Source organism: Rhipicephalus microplus, chromosome 1 (assembly GCF_043290135.1).
Source record: "Rhipicephalus microplus isolate Deutch F79 chromosome 1, USDA_Rmic, whole genome shotgun sequence".
Lineage (NCBI taxonomy): Eukaryota > Metazoa > Arthropoda > Arachnida > Ixodida > Ixodidae > Rhipicephalus > Rhipicephalus microplus.
In genome coordinates, this window is record NC_134700.1 from 38270335 (window position 1) to 38297954 (window position 27620).

The following is a 27620-nucleotide window of genomic DNA, read 5'->3' on the forward strand; positions in this document are numbered from 1 at the left end:
CTGGTTTTCCTGAATATTGTGAATTTTTGAGACATAGATATCTCTGTCACTTCACCAAGCAACCATGTTTCCGTTCCTAGAACGATATCAGCAGAACACGTCTCGAGGAATGCACATAGATGGTCCTGTTTGTGGAATAGACTCCTGAAGTTGGATACTAAGATTGATTAAGGCTTACCCGTGCGTTGTAGTCTGAGTCAGTGCATTCTATCACGTCTATCAGAGTTTCCTAGACATGAACCCGATTGCTCTATGAATCAACGCAGTACACCACGGTTTTGTTTAGAACAAGCTTATCGAATAGAACTTTATACCTGTCTTGAAGTATATATATATATATATATATATATATATATATATATATATATATATATATATATATATATATATATATATATATATATATATATATATATATATATATATATATATATATATATATATTGAGAGAGAGAGAATTCAGAGAGAACTTTTTTGACGCGCTCGCACTTTGATTTAAATTTGCATATACAGAGGTTACATGTGTGTGTGTGTGTGTGTGTGTGTGTGTGTGTGTCACTAAGACTGCCTGTACGAGACCCACGTTAATGAATGAAGGGAAGAAGTGTATACTTAAGAGCTCGTTTTTTCGTGTTTGAGGCAATATTAATGAGATCAAAAACACAATATTGCGAGAGAATGTGTATGGAGAGTTGCTAAACCAAATTGTAATGTAAATGTGAAGAAAGAAGACTGGGTGAAAAGATAACTTGCCATGGGCAGGAATCGAGCCTGCGACCTTTTAATGACGCGTTCTATGCTCTACCAACTGAGATACCGCGACGGCTATCCCTTAAGCCACTTTATTGGATATATATGTAAATTACACGTAGGAGTGTCAGTCAGCGCCAACTGTAGCAATAGCGACAAGTGTGGCACACACTTTATGAGCCTGTTTGGCGTCACGTAGCACGTGAACTTACTACGCGCTGGCAACTGACCAATAGCTTCTCGTATACAACCTAAAAGCAACAATTTTCCCAGTACTAGATCCTCATTGAATAATGAAGGAAAGGAGTGTATCCTTAAGGGCTCCTTTTTTGTGTTTGACACAATATTAATGAGATCTGACAGACAGTAATGCCAAGAGTAGGGGAAGTTGCTAGACAGAATTGTAATGTAAATGTGAACAAAGAATAGTAAGTGAAAAGGTAACTTGGCGTGGGCAGGAACCGAACCTATGACCTTTCAATAACGGGTTCGATGATCCAACAACTGGCACTAACGTACACTCCCACGTTTAAATTCACATATAAACCCAATGAAGTGGCTGGGGGATAGCCACCATAATAGCTCAGTGGTAGAGCATCGAACGCGTTAGTCGAAGGTCACAGCTTCAGTTCCTGTCCACGGCAGGTTACTGCCCACGACAGCTATGGGTACAAAGATGGCTCCTAATTACGCAAATATTTTTATAGCATCTACTGAAGAATCTTTTCATGCAACAAGAACATTGAAGCCTCTCGTTTACAAAAAAAATCTTGAACAATACATTCATTATTTGAAGCCACGGAGAGAAAAGTCTGCTTTCGTTCATAGATGATTTTCATTCAACTCACTCATCTATCTCATGTACACACACGTACTTTAAGTCAACGATAAATTTTCTTGGCGTTACAGTTCAAATTCATGAGAAATGCGTTTGCACAAACCTACGTAAATAACGCCAGGCCTGCACGGAAGGCGCAGCACAGTCACAGCGAAAACTAGAAGAGCGGCCTTTCAGAGCCTTTTCTAACACTCAGCGGGTAACGGCTGCAAGCACACTTGCTTGATACTGCCACTGGTACAAGTTCTGAAAGTATTATTTCCACAGATGCTGGCATGCTTGTATGTGCCGCTGTTCAGAAAAGGACAAGGATGCGCGTGCAGAGAAAAAACATTTGTCGTACTGCCGTTGTTCTAATCAGTTTGACGTCCTTGTGTGCCATTATCTACAGGTTCAAGTTACGGTGTAACGAGGCACTGGTGGAGGCACTGGGTAATAGTCTATGCACTGTTACCACGAGGAAAATCTCGGCCCCAACATCGACGCCTTGGTAGAAACAGCCAACCTTCGACGCAGTCGGCGGCAACTAGGCCTACCACCCAAACTCGGCCCTCTTCCGGAACGCTTCATAACTATGGCAAGTGCAACAACTGCAAGCCAGACTGAACAGGCCGTGATTCCGCCAGCTCCATGGCCACCAGCCCCTCGAACCCTAAAGCCCTTCCATGGGGAGCCCTAAGAAGACGTTGAAGACTGGCTGGACCAATACGATCGAGTCGCCATCGCCAACGAGTGGGAGGAGCACTGGAAACTGCGGTATGTCTATTTCTACCTGAAGGATTCGAGGTGTATTTGGTTCGAGAACCACGAGGCCGCCCTGACAACCTGGCCGGTGTTTTGCACTCAGCTCTGGAACAAGTATGGTAGCGCCGACCGGAAAGAACAAGCTGAACGTCTCCTCAATTCTCACAATCAAAGACCAAACGAAAGCGTGGCCATGTTCGTTGAAGAAATGTCTCGTCTGTTCCGTCAAGCGGATTCTGCAATGACAGAAGACAAAAAGGTACGCATTCTTATGCGGGGCGTCAAGGAGCAGCTGTTTGCAGGACTTGTACGAAACCCACCAGCTACCGTAGCGGAATTCCTCCGTGAAGCGACAACAATGGAGCGAATGCTAAGGCACCGGTCTTCGCAGTATGAGCGGTCCGGCAATCTTGCATGTCTGTCAGCACCCTTGGTAACACCCGATGTCACGAGCGTGAGAGACCTTGCTGAGCTAGTCCGTAGCATTGTACGCGACGAGCTGCATAAGCTCCACGCAGTGGCTTCACAGACTCAAGTGGCTGCTCTGACAGACTTCGTCCGTGAAGAGGTGCGGCAGCTGGTACGACCATTAGTGCCACCTCCAACCGGAGCTCCTCGGCTCACCTATGCGGAAGCTGTACGTACTCCTTCACCAGCAACCAGCTATTTCCCTCGACCGACCAGCCGGCCGACGCCGCAGCACTTCTCGGGCCTGCCGCACTACGAAATACGAAAACCAACGACTGACTTGCCTGCAGATGCCGCAGTACTTCTCAGGCCCACCACAATATGAGAATCCGCGACCTAATTTGCGGAAATCTAGCGTGTGGCGCGCTTCCAACAATCGGCCACTATGCTACCACTGTGATGAGCCATGTCACTTGTACCGGGAGTGCTCGTACAGATAGATGGGCCTACCTTGATTTCGGCCAGACGCTCGTCGGCCCAGGGACGGCGAACGACCCCGCGCCATCGCAGAATACTTTGCAAGTCTACCGTCTCCGAATCTTCAGTGACACCAATCACGCTCTCCATCTCCTCGACGCTCTACGTCCGCGAATAAGTACTCTACTTACGCCGATGTTGCGGGACGATCCGCTAGGTGCTCAAGTCCACGCCGGGGAAACTAGAATCAGCGGCCTCCGGGGGTAGGACCACTGTTAAGCTATTGTCAAAACAGCCTCCTCCGACCCATCCGCCGACCTTCGACGATTCCTTTCAGCCGACACCTCACATCACTGACGAACCAGTTTCTGCTGACACTGCCGTTCGTGTCGACAACTATCCAGTGACTGCTCTGGTCGACACCGGCGCCGACTACTCAGTTATAAGCGCTGAACTTGTGGCTAAACTCAGGAAAGTCACGACTCCTTGGGGGCATGGACCAAACCTTCGGACAGCCGGTGGTCATCTCTTGACACCAATCGGAAGATGCACCGCAAGGCTGCAAATCTGTGAGTCGACGTTCATTCCTTCTCTCGTTGTGCTTTCCGAATGCTCCCGGAAAGTTATTCTTGACATGTATTTCCTTCGTGAGCACGGCGCTGGTATAAATCTTCGAGACTGCCTCGTAAAGTTTGCTGATGACTATGACCCGAAGCCTAGAGGTACCGATCCGCGGAAGACTGCGCTTGACATTGTCGACGACACCGTCACAATTCCACCACGCACCAGTATGTTCGTTACTGTACAGGGCGACGTAGCCCATGACAGTAGTGGTATCGCTGAAGCCAACCTTTTAGTGCTCTTGTCTCAGCAAATCTGCTTTGCCCGTAGCATAATTCAATTTAAACGCGGGATGGCTGAGTTGTCGGTCACCACTTTTAGTGGACCATACCAACATTTTGCCAAGTGAACAACTATCGCTCATTTTTAATTCATTGACGATGAAGCGTGTACGACAATAGCCCAAATTTCTGCCGCCGTTAAAAGTGACACCGCGGTAGCCGATGCAGTCGATGTCAATCCGAAGCTTTCATGTGCGCAGAAAGAGGAAATCCACTGTATCCTCCGCATGTTTAGCGAATGTTTCGAGTATACATCTAAGATAAAACAAACGCCAACCGTAAAGCACCGCATTGTCACTGACCATGCTGAGCGACCCATACGCCAGCAAGCTTACCGAGTATCACAAAAGGAACAAGAGGCTATATGTTCTCAAGTGAAGCAGATGCTCGAAGATGGCGTAATCTAACCCTCGAACAGTCCATTGTCGTCCCCCGTCGTACTAGTAAAAAAGAAGGACGGCACTCTCTCATTTTTCGTCGATTACCGCGAACTCAACAAATTAACAAAGAAAGACGTTTATCCGCTTCCGCGCATCGACGACTCACTAGAGCGCCTCCGACGCGCCCGATACTTCTCCTCTATGGATTTACGCAGTGGCTTCTGGCAGATTGAAGTTGATGAACGCGACCGAGAGAAAACAACATTTATAACGCCTGATGGTCTGTACGAATTCAAGATGCTGCCCTTCGGTCTGTGTTCTGCCCCTGCGACATTCCAGAGGATGAGGAATACAGTGCTCTCCGGTCTCAAGTGGGAAGAAAGCCTTGTTTACTTAGACGACGACGTTGTCTTCTCCCAAACGTTTGAGCAGCATTTGCAGCGGCTTAGATCTTTGTTTGCTGCAATTTGCACGGCAGGCCTATCGCTGAAACCAGAAAAATGTCATTTTGGTTACGACAAATTAAGTTTCTCGGTCACCTTGTTAGCCCTTATGGTATTCGGCCGGACCCAGACAAAACATTGGCTGTCACAGATTTTCCACCACCTACCAACAAACGTGATGTGCGTTGATTTTTAGGCCTCTGCGCATACTTCATACGCTTTGTGGAAAATTTCGCAAACATTGCCAAACACGTCACTCGTCTGACAAAAGACGACGTTCTATTCCTGTGGGACCTTGAGCAAACACGTGCTTTCTTCGAGCTCCAGCAGCATCTCCTGTCTGAGCCCTTACTTGGACACTACGACAAATATGCCGACTCTGAACTGCACACAGACGCCAGTAACATCGGCCTTGGTGCAGTCCTCGTCCAGTGGCAAGGCGGCGTGGAACGCCTTATTGCTTATGCGAGCTGGATTTTATCACCTGCGGAGGCGAATTACACAACAACTGAAAAGGAGTGCCCAGCTGTTTTCTGGGCAATAGCTAAATTCAGACCGTACCTGTATGGTCGCCCGTTCAGAGTTGTTACCGATCATAATGCGATCTGCTGACTGGCGAACCTTAAAGACCCTTCCGGACGTCTGGCCAAATGGAGCTTACACCTTCGGGAGTTTGATTGAACAGTCGTGTACAAGTCTCCCCGGAAACATACCGACACAGACTGCCTTTCCCGAGCTCCTATTAGGACAGCGTCAGGTGATCAAGGTCTCGACCGCCGTTTTCTTTGCGCCGTTAGTGTATCCGACTTGGCTGAACAGCAGAAGAACGATTCCGAGCTTCAACAATTCATCGAATATCTCGAAGGCCGTACGCCGCATCCACCACCAGCATTTGCCCGCTCTACATCATCCTTCTGGTCCGCAGAAATATCCTCTATAAAAGAAACTTCGACCCTTACGCGACTGAGTACCTGCTCGTGGTCCCGCCTGCGTTATGAGCCAATGTCTTGTCCGCCTGTCACGATGAGCCTTCCTCAGGCCACTTGGGATTCACATGTACCTTGGCCCGGATTCGCCAACACTACTACTGGCCTAAGCTCAGTCGAGACGTGAAGCATTACGTGAAGACTTGTCACGAGTGCCAGCGCCGTAAAGCACCACCTCATCGCGTAGCCGGCTTGTTGAAGCCCGTCGCTCCTCCGACACAACCATGGCATGGATCAACTCAGACCTTTTCCCAAGTCTCGTGACGGCAACCGCTGGATTGTAGTCGCTACTGATTACATGACGCGCTACTGCCAAATGAAGGTATTACAACGTGGCACCACCATTGAGACGGCCCACGTTTTTACGAAAAACATCGTCCTCCGACATGGAGCACCAGCAGTTGTCATAATTGATCGTGGCACAGCTTTGACCACCAGGATGATACAAGACGTCATGCAGCTTAGCGGCACAGTACATCGAAAAACTACTGCATACCACCCACAAAGCAACGGCCTTAAAGCGACTAAACAAGACGATCACCGACATGCTATCCATGAACGTTGACCAAGACCACAAAACCTGGGATGACATCCTTCCTTACGTCACGTTCGCTTACAACACCGCTGTGCAAGAAACAACTCGATTCACACCATTCCGGTTGCTTCACGGCAGGGAGGTCACTACAATGCTGGATGCCATGCTTCTACTAGACAGACACCAGAGTAGTGTCAAGACGAACGAATTTATCAGACTGGCAGACGCGGCTCGTAAGCTTGCAGTCGAACGAATCCATAAGCAACAATGCATCGACTCGCTGCGGTACAACGCTCGTCGTCGCAATGTCTCTTACCAACCAGAGAACGAGTATGGTTGTTCACTCCCACTCGACAACGGGGCCGGTCGGAAAAGTTGTTACGCCACTCTTTTGGTCCCTATAGAGTTCTCCGTCATCTCAGCCAAGTGAACTACGACGTTCTTGACGAAGACATGGCTCGTCGATTCCGCCGTTCACAACAGCCACACGTCGTCCATGTTTCGAGGATGAAACCATTTTACCAACGCTGACCATTCGTCACACTTCCTTGAGTAGACTTAGTGATTGTGAACACCCCGTTATGTACTGCTTATTGTACGTGTTTTCTTTTCATATGATAGTTATGTTATGACATTGGGACGATGTCCTTTGGGAAGGGGGGTAATGCCACTAGTACAAGTTCTGAAAGTATTATTTCCACAGATTCTGGCATGCTTGTATGTGCCGCTGTTCAGAAGAGGACAAGGATGCGCGTGCAGAGAAAAAACAATAGTCGTACTGCCGTTGTTCTAATCAGTTTGACGTCCTTGTTTGCCATTATCTGCAGGTAACAGTTACGGTGAAGCGTGACAATACCTACTACTGCATTATTAACAAAAACTTGTGGGTAGTAGGTCTGCATTCGCTACACCATTTATCGTCATTCTTCTGAGAAGTGTCGTATCCGCTAAACGCTTGCAAGGAGTTGTCAATATGGTGTATTGGGCGAGTTGGTGATACATGATTGTTTGAAATAAAATCGTGGTATGTAGACGCGTGACTTGCGCGAGCAAACCATCAATAGCTCTGGATACATGATTGTTTTAAATAAATGCGTGGTATGTAGGCGCGTGACTTGCGCGAGCACACCATCAATAGCTCTGTCTGATAAGGAGCTAGAGTTTTTGGACAGTCGAAGACGCTATAGGCGTTAAGTAACCACTCTAAGGCACAGTGGCCGTTGGTAATTTGGGGCTGACATATAAAGATATTTTATCGGATTTGTTATTTTTATTTTATTTATTTTATTTATTTATACTGCCAACCCTCACTTGAGGGTCATTACAGAGAGGGAAGCATAGGATATTGAAAGTAAATACAGACATTGATATTTCAGCAAATTTGAACAATAACACAATAGCATATTCATTGCTCGGCAAAGTAAACAGCAAGAGCACATTCAAATTTTTTAACGTCAGAATTTTCAACAGTATGTCGCGGCAATTTGTTCCCCGCTTCTATAACATCAGGGAAAAAAGATTTGCGAAAGACGTCCGTGCGAGCACCGAAGGGGCGAACTGCCGTGTCATGATTGATCCGGCTGCTGAGCTTATGCGGGGGGTGTACGTAAATTGTTCTATCTATTTTTATTTGACCATGCAATATCTGAAAAAATACTTTTAGGCGCTGCTTTTGTCGTCTAATTTCTAGAGATTCCAAACCACTTAATTTTAACATCTCGGTAACCGAATCAGTCCTTTTATACTTCGAACATATAAATCGCGCGGAAAGTCTCTGAATTCGTTCCAGTTTACCTATTAAATCCTTTTGGTGGGGCTCCAGGCAGCACAAGCATATTCTAAAACTGGGCGCACAAATGTTTTATATGCAAGCAGCTTGACGTCTTTCGTAGCATTCGGTAATTTAGCACGCAAGAAACGCAGTTTTCTGTAAGAGGCACAGCATACATTCTCGACATGTGCACGCCATTTCAAATCATTCGTAATATGCACTCCCAAATATTTAAATGCACACACCTGCGGTAAATAATTAGGTCCAATGCTGTACGTAAATGGTAAAACGTGTTTCTTGGTAGTTATATGCGTATATGTTGTCTTAGGATAATTTATTATCATCTCCCATTTATCGCACCATGTTTGAAAATCACACAGGACCACAGGACCGGGTTAACTGGCGGAACATGGGAGAGTCCTTTGTCCTGCAGTGGACGTAGTCAGGCTGATGATGATGATGATGTTTGAAAATCATCAAGACAATCATTAATTACAATTTGGTCATTCGCACACGTCAACGGGGCATAGATTAAACAATCATCAGCAAACAATTTAATTTTTACAGGAGGGTTAACAATGTCAACAACATCATTTATATACACCAAGAACAGCAATGGGCCCAACACGGAGCCTTGGGGCACACCGGAATAAACATCAAGTGATTCAGATTCAAACCCATCAATTCGTACCAACTGCTTGCGGTTCGTTAAGTATGCCTGAATCCACTTCAGGATATTTTCGTTTACGCCTGTTCGTTTGAGCTTGAAGAGCAATTTATGGTGGGAGACCTTATCGAAGGCTTTTGCAAAGTCTATGCATATCACGTCGACTTGTTCTCTATTATCTACGGCAGCGGCAAAATCATGGAGGGTTTCAACCAGTAGGGATAACGTGGAAAGCCCTGCCTAAACCCGTGCTGTTGCCTACCTTTTGGTGCTGTTACTTACATTTTGGTTCGCAATTTGGTCTTACCGTATAAGCCATGACACTGTTTCATCTGTCAGTATATTGATATGGGACTTTCATTGTAGTGGGGTAACGGAAAAGGAAGTGAATGTGTTCTGTTCCAGGCCTGACTTATGCAACCATCTTTCATCCCGCCTGTACAATACACATCTCTCACCCGTAACATAATTGGTGGAGAGTGCTGGATAACGCCCTGGAGCAACGGACAAGTGTGGTGGAAGACACACTCTTGGAGCTTCGCCAAAGCCTTAGACTCGCAGGACTTCCGCCGCTACCAGTCATCATGAACTCGGACGTCGATATCCAACAAGCTGCGCCTAACACCTATGGACACCAATACAGGGAACCGCACCCGTTCTCGGGGAAACCTGGAAAGGACATCTATGAATGACTCAGGCACTATCGGCGGGTGATTCTGTATAACCACTGGGACACCACAGGCCAGCGCAGCTACGTATCACTTTCTTTTGAGGGAAACGCATTGATGTGGTACGAGAATCATGAGGAGAATTTGACTACGTGGGCGAATTTTGTGAACGAAATCAAGAAGTGTTTTGGAGAACCGACCAAGATAAAGAAGCGTGCAGAGCAGACCTTGAGCCTACGTGCTCAAGTCGCCGGGGACACATGTACGGTGTATATTGAAGAAGGTCTCAAGCTTTACAAGAGTGTCGACCAAATAAAGACTGATGATGATAAGGTCGGACATCTTCTTAAGGGCATTGCGGAGGATATCTATCACTACCTTATAGGAAAAGAAGACTTGCAGTCGGCCAATGGCATCATCCAACATTGCTGAACATTTGAGGCACTTAAAGCTCGGCGCATTTCAGCAAACTTTGGTAGACTCCTCGACGTCACAACGGTTTCAAGCATCGACGTAGCCCCTCCACCCCGAGGTCTGGCGTCAACAATACGAGAAATAGTGCGCGAAGAACTTGATCGGCGTGACACTGCAGCGCTGTCGATAGCACATGGCCATGGTTCTTATATGCCGTGCGGGCCCCCGCCTGCGTCCATCAACGCTGAGGGCTTCGTCGACTCATGGACGCCGGTACAGTTGCGTCGTCATGCCTATATGTCTGATCCGCGAAACGACACGGTGCAAAGGTCACCCCCCGATAGGGCAGCATGGCAAGATTATGCCGCTGACCATCTTCAGCAGCAAGTAGGGCGTAAGACACCTGTGTGCTTTTACTGCGGTGTTTGTGGACATATAGCCCGCTTCTGCTCAGAGCGGCATCGGTCACCTATGCCGCAGTATCAACAACCTCCAGCATCCTCACGGTGCGCAAGCGCTCGGAGAGACTATCGCTGGCCACACAACGGCTACAATCGAACCGACTTACAACGGACCTTCTGCAGCGATTCGCCGGCTTCTGTGCGGAGTGTGACGCCACCAGCCTCCTCCCGCCAGCATTGGTCACCATAAACAGGACATCGGCGTCTCACTTTTCCTCCTGCGCCGGAAAACTAGACGCCGTGGCCAATAGAGGTGAGGTCTCCGGACATTTTTCACTGCGTACAGATATGCCTCCGCCAGTTTCCATGCTACAAAACAGGGTTAGTTTTCTCATAGATGGCATCCCCACGTCCACGTCAGTTGACACAGTAGCAACTGTTTCCGTCTCGAGCAGAAAATTTGAGACTCGTCTTGGCAAGAAAGTTGTGTTCTCTTGGGGAAGCCAGACAAAGTTTCGTGCAGTGAGTGGAGAACCGTTGCGCCCAGTGGGAGTTTGTACTGCAACTGTTAGCTTCGGCGCTAAATTGTTTAAGGCAGATTTTGTAGTTCCTAATTCTACTCATGACGTTATCCTGGCGATAAACTTTTTGAAAGAATGTGGAGCCAATGTGGGTTGCGCAGCTGGCGAAGTTTTACTGTCTGGTTTTTGTGAAGAGCCCACGCGATGCCAACAGACTATCGCAGTTGTTGATGACATAATTTTACGGGCCCAATCGATAGTTCAAGTGCCTGTGGTTGTTTGTGGTATCAAAGCAGATAACGTTCAAGTTATAAATCTGCCAGTACAGCTGAACTGTGCGAAGAAGGATGTGGTTGTACCGCACTGCGTGATTTCTGCAAGTAATGGCAAAGCCTTGGTATTTGTGGTCGATTCCTCTTTCGAGCCGATTGTGTGTCTGGTGGAATGTGGCTGGCTGTGTTTGAGTTCGACATCAGGAGCAACGTTAACATTGCAGTCATTATCAATAACCGGAAAAAGGAAAATCTGTTTGATGTGGCTTGTCCTAGTGGTGACATACTAATGGATTTGATGAACAAGCCGCTATCGCCAGAGAAGAGACAAGCGTTAGTTTGGATCCTCTTCAACCATGCATCCGTTTTGATTTCGCACTCAATAGCCGTAGAATTTCTAAACCACCTTCCCACACTCGTCGTGCGATTTATACTGGTTCCGCCCATCCCATTCGTCAGAGACCATACCGAATATCTTAGTCGGAGCTTAAAGTTATTGCTGAGCAGGTAGAAGAAATGCTGTCTGAGAAAGTCATACAAGATTCGTCTAGCTCCTGGGCAGCACCAGTTACACTTGCAAAAAAGAAGGATGGGTCTTAGAGATTCTTTGTATATTACCGGCGGCTCAACTTAGTTACATAAAAGACGTATATCCGCTGCCCCGCATTGACGACGTTATTGATTGTTTGCACTATTCTTCGTGCTTTTTTTCAGTAGACTTAAGATTGGGATATTGGCAAACCCTCTATGCACTCCGCCGATAAAGAAAAAATAGCTTTTATAACCCCAGGTAGTTTATTTGAATTTAACGCCATGCAGTTTGGTCTATGTAACGCTACAGCTACGCTTGAGCGCTTTATGGACACAGTTCTCCGTGGCTTAAAATGGGAAGTATGTCTTTCCTATCTTGAAGACGTTGTAATCTTCGGCCACACGTTTTAAGAACACAATCGTCATTTTAATGTCGTTCTCACGCGCCTTGAGACAGCAGCACTCTCCTTGAATTCCAAAAAGTGCCATTTCGGTGATCGTGAAACTCTAGTTCTTGGACATCTTGTAGACAAACACGGTGTTAAGCCTGATCCCCACAAAATCACCGTGGTCAGCACTTTCCCTCAACCACGCTCACTGCGAGAACTCCGAAGCATCCTGGGCATGTGTTCATACTTCCGGCACTTTGTTCCTAGCTTCGCGGTTGTTGCAGAGCCTCTTACTTATCTGCTCAACAAAGACGTACCCTTCAAGTGGACGAAAGAGTGTGAGTCATTTTCGCAGCTGAAGATTCTACTCACTTCTGGGCCTATTCTTCGTCATTTCGACGCATCAGCCCCAACTGAGGTTCACAGTGACGCAGGCGGAATCGGTATCGGCTAAGTATTAGTTCAGCGTTACGGCACCGCCGAACATGTCTCTCTACGCGAGCCGTTCTTTGAGTGAAGCTGAGCCCAGTTACATTGTTATAGAGCAAGAATGTCTGGCAGCTCTCTACGTTTCGCCCGTACATCTATGGCCGCCGATTCTCCGTCGTCACAGACCACCACTCACTTTGTTGGCTCACTGGTCTACGAGATCCAACCGGTTGTCTTGCACGATGGGCGCTCCGTGTGCAAGAATATGACTTGTAAACGGATGTTTGCTTCAAGAGTGTCCGCCGTCACGTGGACGCTGAATGCCTATTGCGACTTCTCTTTCCCACGACTGAATGCGACGCCGACAATTTAGACGACTGTCTGGCTGCTCTTCACTCACGTTTTCCAGATTTGGAAGCGTTCCGTACAGAACAACGTCAAGGGCGTAGTCGGGCTCCTTTTTTTCTGGTCGGCCGTCGATAAGCCGCATCAGAGCCCATTCGATGCAAAGGGAGCCCGCCTGCTTTTGGTTATTGCCAAATCATTGCGACCCAACGTGCTGCAAGCTATGCACGACGACCCAACATCTGGACATATGGGGTTTGCCAAGACCTATCACCGCACACTGAATCGTTTTTACTGGCCCCACATGCGTCAGGCTACAGCTAAATACGTGACCAGCTGTGAGAATTGTCAACGGTACAAGAGTCCAACAAGTGCACCGCCAGAATTTCTCCATTCCAATCTGCCTCCATGTTTTCCCTCTGAGGTCGTCGGTATTGACTTGATGGGCCCTTTTCCACGACCTATCACTGGGAACCGCTGGATTGTAGTCTGTGTAGAGCACCTCTCTCGGTATGCTGAAACCGCAGCGATCTCTGCCGCAACCGCCGATCACGTTTTTGACTTCCTGCTACACTACATCATCCTTCAGCATGGGTCTCCTCGTGCCATCATCAGCGACCAGGGTTGGCAGTTTGTAGCCGACGTTGTGGAAGAGATGATTCGCCGGTCTGCTTCCCAGTTTCGTCACGCCACTTCATACCATTCATAGACCATCGGTTTGACTGACCGTGTCAACACGACGCTTATTAACATGCTGGCTATGTACGTTGATTCCAAGCATAAAAACTGGGACGAAGTTTTACTGTTTATGGCTTACGCCTACAACACTGTGCTACAAGAGACCACCGGCTTTAGCCCGTTTTACCTTCTCTACATCCGTGAGCCACGTACTTTCCTCGACACAATTCTTTCGTTTTCAGAGCAAGAAAACTCATCCCTTTCAGAGACACTCTGTCGCGCAGAGGAGGCACAGCGCATCGCGCGTCTCCCGACTTTCGCAGCCAAAGACGGTTCAAAGGCTCGCTACGATAAGCGACATCGGCATGTGTCGTACAGCGAAGGTGATATGGTGTGGCTATGGACAAATGGTGTGGCTGGTGTGGCTGTGATATGGTGTGGCTGGGGTTTAATCCGGGGTATTTGCGTATGACATAAGTGATCATATGCCCATCTTCTTTCTTGCATGATTTACTTCTTAAATTGGTCAGAAAACAGAGACATCTTTCCAACGAATGAAAAACAGCAAAACTCAGGAACATTTTTTTCAGCTAGTTCAGAACATAGATTGGAACACTGTTTACAGACAAGAAAATCCTGATGATGCTTATATAACATTCATGAGGGGATTGAGTGGTAGCGTAATGCGGCATTTCCACTTCAGAAGCGCTCACGTGGCAGAAATAAGAAATGCAGAAAGCTTTGTATAAATCGTGATCTTTACCGGCGCATAAAAATAAAGAATAAATTCTATCATGATTTCATGCGTTCGCGGAACACAGACGCCTTAGCTGAGTACAAGAAATACAGAAACGTTTTAAATTCAGAAATACGGAAGGCTAAACAGAACTACTATGACAAATTATTTGAAAGCATTTACAATGACCAGAGGAAGCTATGGGAGGTCATAAATGGGCTTACGAACACAAATAAGGGTTGTAATAGGACACAGGACCTAACAATTAATGGTCAGACTTTCAGTGGTGAAAGGTTGGTCAATGTTATGGATGAACGTTTCATAAATGCGGGTTCCTTTATTTTAACGGATGAAAAGAGAGATAATGCTCCAACCCCTGATAAATCTCCTTTGCTGTATTCTATTTTTCTCGCACCCACAGATCTGGTTGAAGTAGAAAGATTAATCAGAAAACTTAAAAACAATGTTGCATCAGGGATTGTTGAAATAGGTTCTGTTGAGTAAAAATGGTGTCATCATTGATATCTAATGTCTTGGCCTATATTATCAACCTCACCCTCACTAACGGTGTATTTCCAGAGCAGTTAAAAGCGGCAAAAGTCACTGCAGTACATAAAGGTGGTGACAGCAATACTTTAGCAAACTATCGACCTATATCCATGCTTCCAACAATATCAAAAATATTTGAAGCGGTTATTTATGATAGACTCTCATCCATTTTTGATAAGCATCAAATAATAACAAAAAGTCAGTATGGTTTTCAAAAAAATAAATCAACAGAACAAGCTCTACTGTATATCAAATATAAGATAATCAAAAATATGGAAAACAAAAGATATACTCTTGGGCTCTTCCTCGATCTTCAAAAAGCATTTGACTTCATACAATTCAAATCATTGATTAATAAATTATCAAGTGATGGGGTGCGTGGAGTTGCATTAGAACTGTTTAAATGTTACCTTGATGATCGTTATCAATATATACAACTGAATTACACTATTTCTGCAAAGATAAAATTAAACCAAGAAGTCCCCCAAGGGTCTATACTTGGGCCATTATTGTTCCTTGCCTATACAAATGATATTGTCAATATACCTCATTCTCCTGAACTTATAATGTACGCTGACGATACGAATGTTTTCTTTTCATCAGATAATCTAATATCACTTGAGGTCAGTGTAAATATTTATCTAAGCAATCTTTCAAATTGGTTAAGGCAAAATGGACTGCGCTTGAACGCAAAAAATACCTATATGATATTCCGACCTCTAAACAAACCTATTAGTAACATAGCTGTAAAAATCGAAGGAAATTGCATCGCACATGTTAGGGAACAAAAGTTTCTTGGTGTATGCTTTCAGGAGGAATTAAACTGGAACACACATGTAAATCATCTGGTCACCGCAATAGCGCGAAAAGTTGGTTGTTTTTTTTAGAACAATGCACTTAATCCCATTGAGGTTAAAAATAAGTATGTACTATGCACTCTTCCATTCTAAAGTAACTTATGCGATGTTAGTCTGGGGAACGACTTCACAAGGGAATTACCATGAGTTAATAACTATACAAAAGAAAATATTGCGCTGCTTTGAACAATACAGGGTGAATCTACAAGACTTGCGCACTGCTCCACTATTCAATAAACATTCCATACTCAGAATCGATCATTTATATCATTTTAAATTGCTTCAGTTAATACAAAAGACTAAGCTATATGAAGCAAGTTGCACCGAAAGACCACACTACAGTCTGCGAGAACGAAAGAAACGAGCTCAGAGAACAAGAACCAAGTATGGAAAACAAAGTGCTGCTTACCAGGTACCTCAGGTTTTGAATACCCTTGCAGATCAATGAAACTTTAGGGCTAGTAGTGCAACTTTCAAGAAACAAATAAAGAACTTATTCGTAACCACCGGTCTACACTATCGAAACTACGTAATGGAGTCTCATGCCCCTGCAAATGCTTAAATTGTTCATAGATTTCTATGTCAAATATACGAGTGTATACAGCGCAATTCATTGTATCCGCATGCATTTTGTGTCTGTTTTTGAGTTGTTTCATTGATATCGTTCAGTTGTGAATTTTTACGAGAGTGACCTCTAATTATTAAAACGTGTTATGTTGTTGAGACGTTTATTGGCGGACGGTTGTCGAGGATGCTTGACAGTGACAGTCAATGCGGGTACCGACTCTCTGCACGAGCTGCTCTTCTTCTTGCTAAAAAGGGCAACCCACTAGAAGGCGCTGGAGAGGACGACCCACTGTTCGAAGGCTTCACCACAACTACCCCGGGTACGAAGAGGGAGCCGCCTGGCGACCTAGCAGCTGGTTACTATGAGCGGGTCGTGGTAGGCTTTGAGGCGCTCCACGTTGACAATGTCGCGCCCTCGACGGCGCATGTCCGAAGATGGTTCGATGGGTTCGATCAAGTAATTTACAGGGGAAGTGCGTTCGACGACACGGTAGGGGCCTTCGTATTTGGGCAATAGTTTTGAAGATAGGCCAGTTGAAGTGGTAGGAATCGAGAGCCAGACGAGCGCTCCAGGGAGGAACATGGGCGCAGTAGTGCTGGTGTCAGCGCGAATGCCTTTTTGCCGCTCTTGATCATGCGCTGTAAAGGTCCTTGCGAGCTCTCGACACTCTTCAGCAAGCTTGGCTGTAGCAGAAATAGGCGCCCACTCTGACGGATCTGGCTTGTACAGAAGTATAGTGTCGATGGTGTGCGACGGGTTCCTTCCATATAATAAAAAGAAAGGTGAAAAGCCAGTAGTGCTCTGAGGGGCGGTGTTATATGCGTAGGTGACGAAGGGTAGAATGGAATCCCAATTTGTGTGATCGGCGGCGACGTACTTGGAGAGCATGTCGCCGAGCGTACGGTTGAAGCGTTCAGTAAGGCCATTCGTCTGCGGGTGGTAAGCAGCAGTTTTGCGGTGAACAACGTTGCACTCTTTGAGAATGGCTTCGATGACTTCAGACAGGAAGACGCGGCCTCGATCACTGAGCTGTTCCTGAGGTGGACCGTGTCGCAGCATGAATCGTTGGAGAAAAAAGGAGGTCACATCGCTCACTGTAGCCGTGGGCAGAGCGGCACTTTCGGCGTACCGCGTGAGGTGGTCAATAGCGACAATGGCCCAGCGGTTACCAGCCAACGTTAGTGGAAGTGGCCCATACAAATCAATGCCAACGTGCCCAAACGGCCTGGCAGGGCAAGGTAGAAGTTGCAGAACTACCGGCAACGGGTGCGTTGAAGTTTTACGGCGCTGACATTCTATGCAGGAGCGAACGAATTTCTGCACGTAGCGGTACATGCCGCGCCAAAAGCACCGTTGCCGAATTCGCTGGTAAGTCTTCGATACCCCGGAGTGCGCGCATTGCGGATGAGAATGAAAGAATTCGCAGATGTCAGAGCGCAGACTGCGGGGTATGACTAGTAGCCACTGGCTGCCGTCACCGCTGTAATTGCGTCGGTGGAGGAGGTCGTCGCGAACGGCGAAATGGTGGGCTTGACGACGCAACGCGCGAGTGGATGGAGTGGATGGATCAGTCAACAAGTCTATCAGTGAGGCAATCCATTAATCCTTGCGCTGTTCAGTAGCAACGGCATGAATGCTAATGGAAGAAACGGCAAGGTGAGACGCTGAGTCGTGGGCATTGTCGTCAGGCAAGGGAGAGCGCGACAGGGCGTCGGCGTCAGCATGTTGCCTTCCGTTGCGGTACAGCACGCGGATGTCGTAGTCTTGCAGGCGAAGTGCCCACCGGGCGAGACGGCCTGAGGGATCTTTCAATGAGGACAACCAGCATAGTGCGTGATGGTCGGTGACTACATCAAATGGGCGACCATATAAATATGGTCGGAACTTGGTAAGGGCCCACACGATTGCCAGACATTCTTTCTCAGTGACGGTGTAATTAGTCTCGGCTTTTGTAAGCGTACGGCTTGCATATGCCACGACATATTCCGGGAACCCTGGCTTGCGCTGCGCAAGGACAGCGCCGAGACCAACACCACTGGCGTCCGTGTGTACCTCTGTAGGGGCAGTAGGGTCGTAGTGGCGGAGTATGGGAGGCGACGTCAGTAAACGACGGAGCGTTGTGAATGCGTCGTCACACTGTGATGACCACGAATGGAGAGGCCCGTTACTACCGAGGAGTTTTGTCAGCGGCAATGCGATAGACGCGAAGTTTCGGATGAAGCGCCGAAAGTAGGAACACAGTCCTAAGAAACTGCGCAGTTCCTTGTGGATGTCGGTTTGGGGTACTCGGTCACGACCCGAAGATTGGCTGGATCGGGGAGAATTTCGTCCTTGGACACGACGTAGCCGAGTATTGTCAACTGCCGAGCTGCAAATCGGCACTTCTTCAGGTTCAGTTGCAGACTGGCGTCACTCAGACGCGTTAAAACATGCCGCAGGCGTTGAAGGTGCGTTGAGAAGTCCGGAGCGAAAACGACGACGTCATCGAGGTAGCACAGGCACGTGTGCCATTTCAGGTCACGCAGGACGGTATCCATCATGCGCTCAAAGGTGGCAGGCGCATTGCACAGCCCAAACGGCATGACGTTGAATTCGTACAAGCCGTCGGGAGTGACGAAAGCGGTCTTCGGTCGAGCGTCCTCAGCCATAGGTACTTGCCAGTACCCTGAGCGCAAATCTAGAGATGAAAAAAATTCGGCTCCTTGCAGGCTGTCAATCGCGTCATCCACACGCGGTAGTGGGTACACGTCCTTACGAGTGATCTTGTTGAGACGTCGGTAGTCCACACAGAACCGCACAGAACCGTCCTTCTTCGCGACGAGAACGACAGGAGATGCCCAGGGGCTGTTAGAGGGTCGAATAACATCGCGGCGTAGCATGTCGTCCACTTGCTCGTTGATTACACGGCGTTCTGTGGGAGATACGCGATATGGACGTTGCCGTAGTGGTGGTTGTGCGTCTGTGTCAATGCGATGCGTAACAGTGGATGTGCGGCCGAGAGAAGGTTGAGAGACATCGAAAGAAGAGCGGAATTCTTCCAACAAGGCCAGAAGCTGGGAGCGCTGGACCGGCGTAAGGTTGTCGGCAATGGAAGGACCAAATACATCAGCGGATGATGAAACAGATGTAGAAACAGCACTAAGCGTATTGAAACTTCGGCAGTGCGTGTCATCAGGTTGATCCATGACTTGTGCGTCTTCTATGGATTCCACGCTGCCGAGACATTCCCCTCGCACCAACGTAACACTGTACGGGGATGAGTTCAGAACAAAAATAGTGGTGCTGCCGTGAGTTACTTGCACGGTCGCGAAAGGAACCAGCAAACTTTTTCTGGTGAAAACACGATGAAATGGCGAGAGGAGTGCAGTGGTGTCTGAAAGACTTGCACAGTACACCGACACCACCGCGGACGAGTTTGCAGGCACTTGCGTGTCGTCCCTCACGAGTAATTTGCTTGCAGTAGATGGACTGTCGGCCGGCGTTAAAGAAGAGAATGGTGTTAGCTCTATTTCTGCTGGTGCGCAATGAATGACGGCGTCGTGGCGGGAGAGAAAATCCCATCCTAGGATGACGTCGTGAGATCATGAAGGAATTATGATGAATTCAACGGCATACATCACGTCCTGAATCCTGAGGCGGGCTGTACACATCGCTGTAGGGTGAATGCTTTGGGCGCTGGCTGTACGGAGAAAGAGCCCGGAAAGTGGCGTGGTCACTTTGCGTAGTAATCGGCTAAGCTTTGCGTCCATCACGGATACGGCGGCTCCAGTATCTACAAGGGCAGATGCACGAACACCACCCACAAGCACGTCTATCACGTTCGATGGTCTTTCCTGAGGGCTTCCGCAGTTCGACAGCGTCGCAGCGCTTGCCTCGTGGACTGCGACGACTAGTTTTCCTGGTAACCCTCTAGTGGACGTGGCCGCATCGGCGACAGTGAGCGACGTCGCGGAGAATGTGAGCGGCGGGTAGATGGAGCGGGGCGGGACGACGGTGACGTAGGTGGCGGTTGGTCATAAAAGCGGCTCGATTGGCTGGGAAAATTGGAGACGACTTGCGGTCGCTGCACACGATTGCAGTAGCGTGCTACGTGCCCGACGCAACCACAATCAAAGCAGATGGGGCGATTGTCCGCAGTGCGCCATCGGTTCGCGGGTCCCATCCATGTCGAAGAACGCGATGGGCGAGCCGACTGCTGATATAACTGCATAGTGGGCGGCACACGGGGCACGTGGATGACGTCGGTATATGTAGGCGGCACCGTTTGTCCGAAGGCCTGGGGTCTGGCGATGGTTTTGGTGTAACCAAGAGGGCCAGTCACAGGAATCGGTGGGGGTGGCCTGGCGACAACTTGGCGTAACTGAGTGGTGTAGATACTGGAGGCGCCTGGTGATATTCTGGAACGACCTCCGCGATTTCCTGCTAAATGGCTCAACGGAGGGGAGGCAGAAGTGTGCTTGACGACTGTTCAGCACGTTGCGGGGAAGCAAAGGCCAGTAAAGAGACCTGGCGGGCAACTTATTCACGCACGAATGACTTGATTTCAGCAAGCAAGGCGGTGTGGTCCGGAAGTGTTGACAAGGCCGAGAGACCAGCGTCACGTGAGGGTGGTCGACGGGTCATCGAGCGCTGCCGTCGCAGCTCCTCGTAACTTTGGCAAAGTGTAATGATCTCTGCCACAGTGCGAGGGTTCTTGGCCAGGAGCGTGGTGAAGGCATCGTCGGCGATGCCTTTTAAAACATGGGTAATTCTGTCGGCCTCTGACATGCTCGCGTCCACTTTCTTGCACAAGTCAAGGATGTCCTCTATGTAGCTTGTGAAGGACTCACCGGTCTGCTGTGCTGGTTCACGTAACCGCTGTTCGGCTTGGAGCTTACGAACGGCAGGACGGCCGTTCTTATGCTTCTTAAACTTCTTATGCTATTTATGTTTAAATTTTGTGTGTACAATTGCAGGTTGCTTGAAACCAATGTATTGAATATATATTGTTTGTCAGTGCTGATGTCTAAGCTTTGCACTGTCACGGACTGCGGAGGGACAAGGGCCTTTGTCAGGCTGTTCGCCTTTAGCCCTTTGCCCCTGCAGTGAGCTCTGTATCCGGCTTACTGTAAAGAAAGTACTACTACTACTACTACTACTACTCCATATCGCAAGAGTGGTTTGTATCAAAAGATTCCGGCCCGCTATCTGGGTCTCTTCGTCGTTTTTCGCACCTTAGCGATGTTACGTACGTGATATCACGCCTCACATCTTCTGGCCATTGCTCCACGAAAATGACGTCATACATGTCGCCTGGTTGAAGCCATTCCACGCGCGACACTGACTAGCATGCCCAGTTGGCATCGTCTGCAACGGGGGAACTGATACGGTACTTTCGTTAAAGTGGGGTACAGCAAAAAGAAGTGTATGTGTTCTGTGCCAGGCCTGACTTCTGCAACCATCTATCATCCCGCCTGTACAACAAACATCCCTCACCCGTACCAATTTATTTCACAGCTTTCCGAATAAATTTTCAGTTGGTAGTAAGCGCTTGTCAATGTCTATGCTGTCCACGTATACATAGGGCTCTCCTATCTTAAACTTGCAAGGAAATGTGTGCCAATTGTTCACGCAGTGGCTGACAACGATGAAGAATTATGCCTGGAGTTGGTATGCGCTAAGTTACTAGGTAAACAAAAACACGCTCTTGTAATGAGTTAGGGCATCGCGGCGACACACTTGTTACGCTATCCGTAACACGAAAAAACGAGCCCTTAAGTATGCACTTCTTTTCTATATATATATATATATATATATATATATATATATATATATATATATATATATATATATATATATATATATATATATATATATATATATATATATCGGTATGTGAGTGTGTGTGTGATGACAAACACATTGGAAAAAAGTGCTTGAAAAACGGTCGACGCCAAATCAAGTTTTTGAGAAGGGTACTCCTTGTTCATATACATATACATATAATGAAGAAGCTTTTTCAATGGGCAAAACGTACCTTGGAAGAGAACAGAGACACAGCTTCGCGATTGTCTCAATTTTTTTCCCAATGGTATCGGTCAGTATTTTTCAATGGTTCCGATTGGTCCACCAGTTGAAACCGTTGGAAAATAAAATAAGACAGCCACTAAGTTGTGTCACTTCCATGTATATATTGTAACAATTATGCATGAAATTACTTTTCGGATAGTTATTGACGACCACATGTTGCCACAGATGGGAGCGGCTGCCGGGCGTCCGTGCACAGGCCGAAGCGCTTCCTTTCGCAAACGATCTGGCTCAGCCTCCCCGGCCGCAAGGGCCACTCGGACGTGTCCAGCGGGTCGCCCCACTCGGTGACCGCCCCGAAGCAAGCCGAAGCCATCGCCGAAGGTTCCGAGGAGACTGCGCTCGCCGACCCCTGTGGAGCATCAGTAGCCGTGAAGCACGTGTAGGCTGTGCTGACTTGCGTCAGTGCAATTTAGTGCTCGCCCTGAAGCTACAACAGGAAGTCATTCAACATTCTTGGTGCCACAGTCATTCACTAACCTTTGGGGCACATCTTATTTCGTCATGAAATACCAGTACATGATAGGCAAATGCATTTCAAAAATGTATTGTACATTTTTCGTTCTCTAATCATCCGAGGAAGCGGTGTGTTTCCTATCGTGTTTTCCTATCGCCATCGTGAGGTAAACTGTTTTCCTTGAGCGTAGTTTTCCCACCAATGTAGACGATTGTGGATTTTACGAGCTTTAGACAAGGACACTAGCATTATGCTGTACTAAACGAAAAAAAAGTGAGCATGAGCATGCTCTAAAAGTATTAGAATAATGTCCAAGTTCGGTCTAGGTAAGTCTCAAAGCGTCGGGCGAAAAGTTGTTTATAACCAATTGTCAGCTACTTCAATCAGGGGAGCCCCGCCGCGGTGGTCTAGTGGCTAAGGTACTCGGCTGCTGACCCGCAGGGCGCGGGTTCGAATTCCGGCTGCGGCGGCTGCATTTCCGATGGAGGCGGAAATGTTGTAGGCCCGTGTGCTCAGATTTGGGTGCACGTTAAAGAACCCCAGGTGGTCTAAATTTCCGGAGCCCTCCACTACGGCGTCTCTCATATTCATATAGTGGTTTTGGGACGTTAAACTCCACATATCAATCAAATCAATCAGGGGAGTGATGGGGTCAGCGACTTAAGCACATACGCAAATTTCGAAACACCAAATTTTCTCGAAGGGTGCAGAAATCTAGCTGTTCACAAACGTTATTTATTTCCCAAGCAATTTTATACCCCTGTCACAAGGGCACTTGCGAACGCCGTTTAATGCCCTCGTCCTTACGACAAGAGAAATGAGGTCCGCATCAAAGAGCTATCCTTATGCAACCGAAGATAACAGAACATTTCGCAAAGGACGTTCGACGACCTCCCTTTGCAGCGGAACGAGGTACTCTCGTTCCTAGTATCTGCAGGTAAGGAAACATTTCGGGTACCAAATTGCCACAGTGAGTACAATAATATGTTTTGGCAGTAATAAACGTTATGTTGTTGTAGCACTCATTCATAAAGTCTTTGTTTCCATACATACATGCTCGCCTGAGTGCAGCTACTCTCCACAGCAGTGCCCTCCAGACCATGCCTCGCGAGTCGGGCCGGGCACCGCTAATAAAACAATAGTTTGTCCGTGCGTGCTGTTGTTGTCCTCGCCGTGGTTGCGTTTGCCCGTGATAGGAATGACAGGCAGCGCTGCGTCATCGTCAGTTGCTTCGATGGCTGCAGGAATGGTTATGGGACCCGACATAATTCAAGAAAAACTTGGAGTGCGCTCCCGATAAAAGAAAACACGCGACCTCTCGTACACATTGTAGCCCGTGTCTTATCGGGTCGCGCTGCGCTGCCCTCTCCGCTCGACCGCTCGCTCGTAAACCCGCCCAGCTAAAACTCTCTAAATAACAACTATTCTTCGAGCACGGCGCAATTGTAAACAAGCATAGCGTTGGGCCCAAGGTGGCCAGCGTCGCTACAAACATCGTTACGTTTAGCGAATACGTTCTCATTTGACATAATTTTATTGTTGTGTTCGCTTCAGATCTACTAAATATTGTGGATTCGTAAAAAATGACATTACAAAAATGAAAGAAATAGCGACTGGAGACGTAATAAAGATAGTTCTCCGAAAATCAAACATCGTCAGCTGAGCCCTCTCGCGGCAACTATTATAACCTTGTCAATGCAGAGTGACACTCCCACAACTCCATCTGTGTCAAACTCACTGTGGGAGATTTAGGTTGACAGAGTTTAACAGAGTTCGTTGGGGGCCATGGGCAGGGGTATTATTTAGGCACACTTGGCAAAGAATTTATTACAATGTTTAGTCACTTGAAACTCCGTTATGATAGCAACCTTAAAAGAAAGACGCACGCCATTATTATTTAGTTCAGTGTGTAAAAAGGCACAATCGTAAATTTCGTAAACTCGTAAACACAGGGCCACACTCAGGAATTTTTCAGCGGGTGGTGTTTGTGTTGTCATGAGAAAGTAGTGGGCCATGCAAAGCTCGGCAGCCACATCGTCAGCGCTAAGCACAAGAGGCGCGGGTAGGAGGATGCCGCTCTTCCCACTGGCTAGGCCTACATTCCTGTGTTGTCTGAGATAAGATTTCTACTCATCAGGCTGCCACGTTTTTATTCAAGTTTGTAGAACGGCTAAACTTGATTGTTGGTCCTTGTCAAAGCATATAAGTAGTTTAGCATCAACCGAACAGGTAAAACATGAGAAATTTTTGAGGGGTGTCAAAACCCCTTGAACTGTCCTGTGCGACACCACACCCCCTCAAGTGATTTGCTGTTTCGCACTTGCGTGCATTCTGTGAATTATTGTAAAGATAATAATTGTGTAGAGGGAGTTTAATGAAGGAACTGAGCAAGTGGGTGGCAACTCAAAAGGAACGCAGGTGGACCCAGATGACGATGCTCGGTCGCCGCTCTCGTGTTTTTTTCTTGTGTTGATGATAGTTGAGCCGATGGTATCAATGTCTTTCTTCTTCACTATGATTACCCCCGGCAAAAAAGATAAAGCCATCCTGGCAATCTAACACGTGGGGACAAGAGGGTCGAAGTAGGAGTTGAGACGGTTTACGTGAACGATATCACGTCCACGCCGACGACGGTCGCTGGGGGGTGTGAGGTGTTCAATGGCGTAGTTAACAGGTGAGGTACGCTCGACCACGCGGTAGGGACCATGATAATTAGAGAGTAGTTTGGGTGATACACCTGGCGCGCAGGGTGGTAGATGCAGCCATACAAGTGCTCCACGAACGAACCTTGGTGCAGAACGAAGGTCGTCGTCACGGGTCTCCTTCTGGCGCTGTTGGTCGGCTTTAGTAAGCCGCTTGGCCAGCTTGCGACACAATTTTGCGTAACGAGCAGCTTCCGAGAGAGGCGTGCATTCGGAGGGATCTGGCGAGTATGGCAGTAAAGTGTTGATGGTGTGCGAATCTGGCAGTAAATTGTCGATGGTGTGCGATGGTTGGTGACCGTACAGAAGAAAAAATGGGGAAAACCCCGTAGTGACTTCCACAGTGGTGTTATACGCGTATGTCACAAACGGAAGAACCTGGTCTCAGTTTTTTTTATCAGAAGCGACATGCGTCGCGAGCATGTCCCCCAGAGTGCGATTAAGCCACTCAGTCAAAGCATTCGTCTGCGGGTGGTAGGCTGTACTCTTCGGTGTGCAATATGGCACTCTTAAAGAAGTGTCTGGTTACATCGGAGAGGAAAACACGCCCTCGGTCCTTGAGGAGTTCTCGAGGAGGACCATGACGAAGCAAAAAACGATTGAGTAGGAAAGTGGCGACGTCTTGTGCTGCAGCTGTGGGGAGAGCAGCAGTTTCAGCGTACCGTGTAAGATGATCCGCAGCTACGATAACCCGTCGGTTGCCTGCCGTTGTCAATGGTAGTGGTCCGTGGAGGTCAATTCCTACACGGTTGAATGGGTGGTCTGGGCATGGAAGTGGCTGCAATGAACCGGTTGCAGGATGTGGCGGGTTCTTCCGCCGCTGACATTCGTGGCAGCCACGAATGAACTGGCGGACCAATGTATACATTTCACGCCATTAATACCTTTTTCGTAGGCACTCGTAGGTCTCGAAAACACCGGCATGAGCACATTGTGGGTCGGAATGAAACGACGCGCAGATAGTAGAGCGCAGCGTTCGGGAAATGACCAGTAGCCATTTCCTACCATCTGTTGAATAGTTGCACCTGTACGAAAGGCCAACCCGAATACTGAAATGCGGAGCCTGGCGGCGCAGGGTTCGAGTGGCTGGAAGAGTCGGTGCCTCGGATAACACGCCAAGAAGCGAAGCGATTCATGGGTCATTGCGTTGTGATGAGAGATGGTATCCTCGTTAAGAGCTGACAACGTGTTGTCTAAGGAAACGTGCTATGTCCAGGGATAGGGAAGATCGCGACAGTGCATCAGCATCAGTATGCTTATGGCCGGAACGATATACAACGCGGATGTCATATTCTTGAAGCCGAAGAGCACAATGAGCAAGACGACCCGATGGATCCTGAGTGAAGACAACCAGCATAATTTGTGGTGGTCCGTTACTACATCGAAAGTAGAGCCACAAAGGTATGGGCGGAACTTTACAAGCACCCAAACGATCGTCAAGCATTCCTTCTCGGTGACGCTGTAGTTTAATTCACCCTTTGTGAGAGTTCTGCGGGCATAAGCGACGACATACTCGGCGAATCCAGGCTTCTGTTGCACGAAAACTGCATCGAGGCCGACACCACTGGCGTTAGTGTGGACCTCAGTGGCCGCCATAGAATCGTAGCGATGCAGTATTGGTGGTGAAGAGAGGAGACAACGAAGGGTACGGAAGGCTTGGTCACACTCAGATGACCATGACGAAATATCAGTGGTGCTGCCTTGAAGTTGAGTCAAAGGCGCTATAATAGAGGCGAAGTTGCGCACGAACTGGTGAAAGTAGGAGAATAACCCCACAAAGCTCTGTAAATGCTTCATAGTCGTTGCTTTGGGAAGTCAGCGACAGCACGTAATTTGGCCGGGTCTGGAAGTATACCATCCTTTGATACGACACACCCGAGAATCGTAAGTTACCGAGCAGTGAAGTGAAACTTCTGGAGGTTGAGTTGGAGCTGAGTATTTTTTAGGCACGTCAGGACGTGTTTCAGGCACTTGAGATTTGTTGCAAAGTCTGGCGCAAAGACGACACTATCGTCGAGATAGCAGATACATTTTTGCCACTTCGAACCCCGAAGAACCGGATCCATCATTCACTCGAAGGTGGCAGGCGCATTGCAGAGGCCGAAGGGCATGAGATTAAACTCATATCGACCGTCG

General features: G+C 47.8%; 1 protein-coding gene across 4 annotated transcripts in view; it reads left to right on the forward strand.

Moving 5' to 3' along the window:
- LOC119177786 (octopamine receptor beta-2R) overlaps positions 1 to 27620 on the forward strand; it is a 412984-nt gene that overhangs the window by 344400 nt on the left and 40964 nt on the right. For 2 of the 4 annotated variants that reach the window (XM_037428976.2, XM_075894570.1), the window contains one exon: positions 22494 to 23807. The exons of the other annotated variants lie outside the window; for them this stretch is intronic. In XM_037428976.2, the coding sequence (XP_037284873.1) occupies positions 22494 to 22616 (123 nt within the window). In that variant the 3' untranslated portion in view covers positions 22617 to 23807. Of the gene's footprint in view, positions 1 to 22493; positions 23808 to 27620 lie in introns of those variants that run through there. 4 annotated transcript variants of the gene reach the window in all.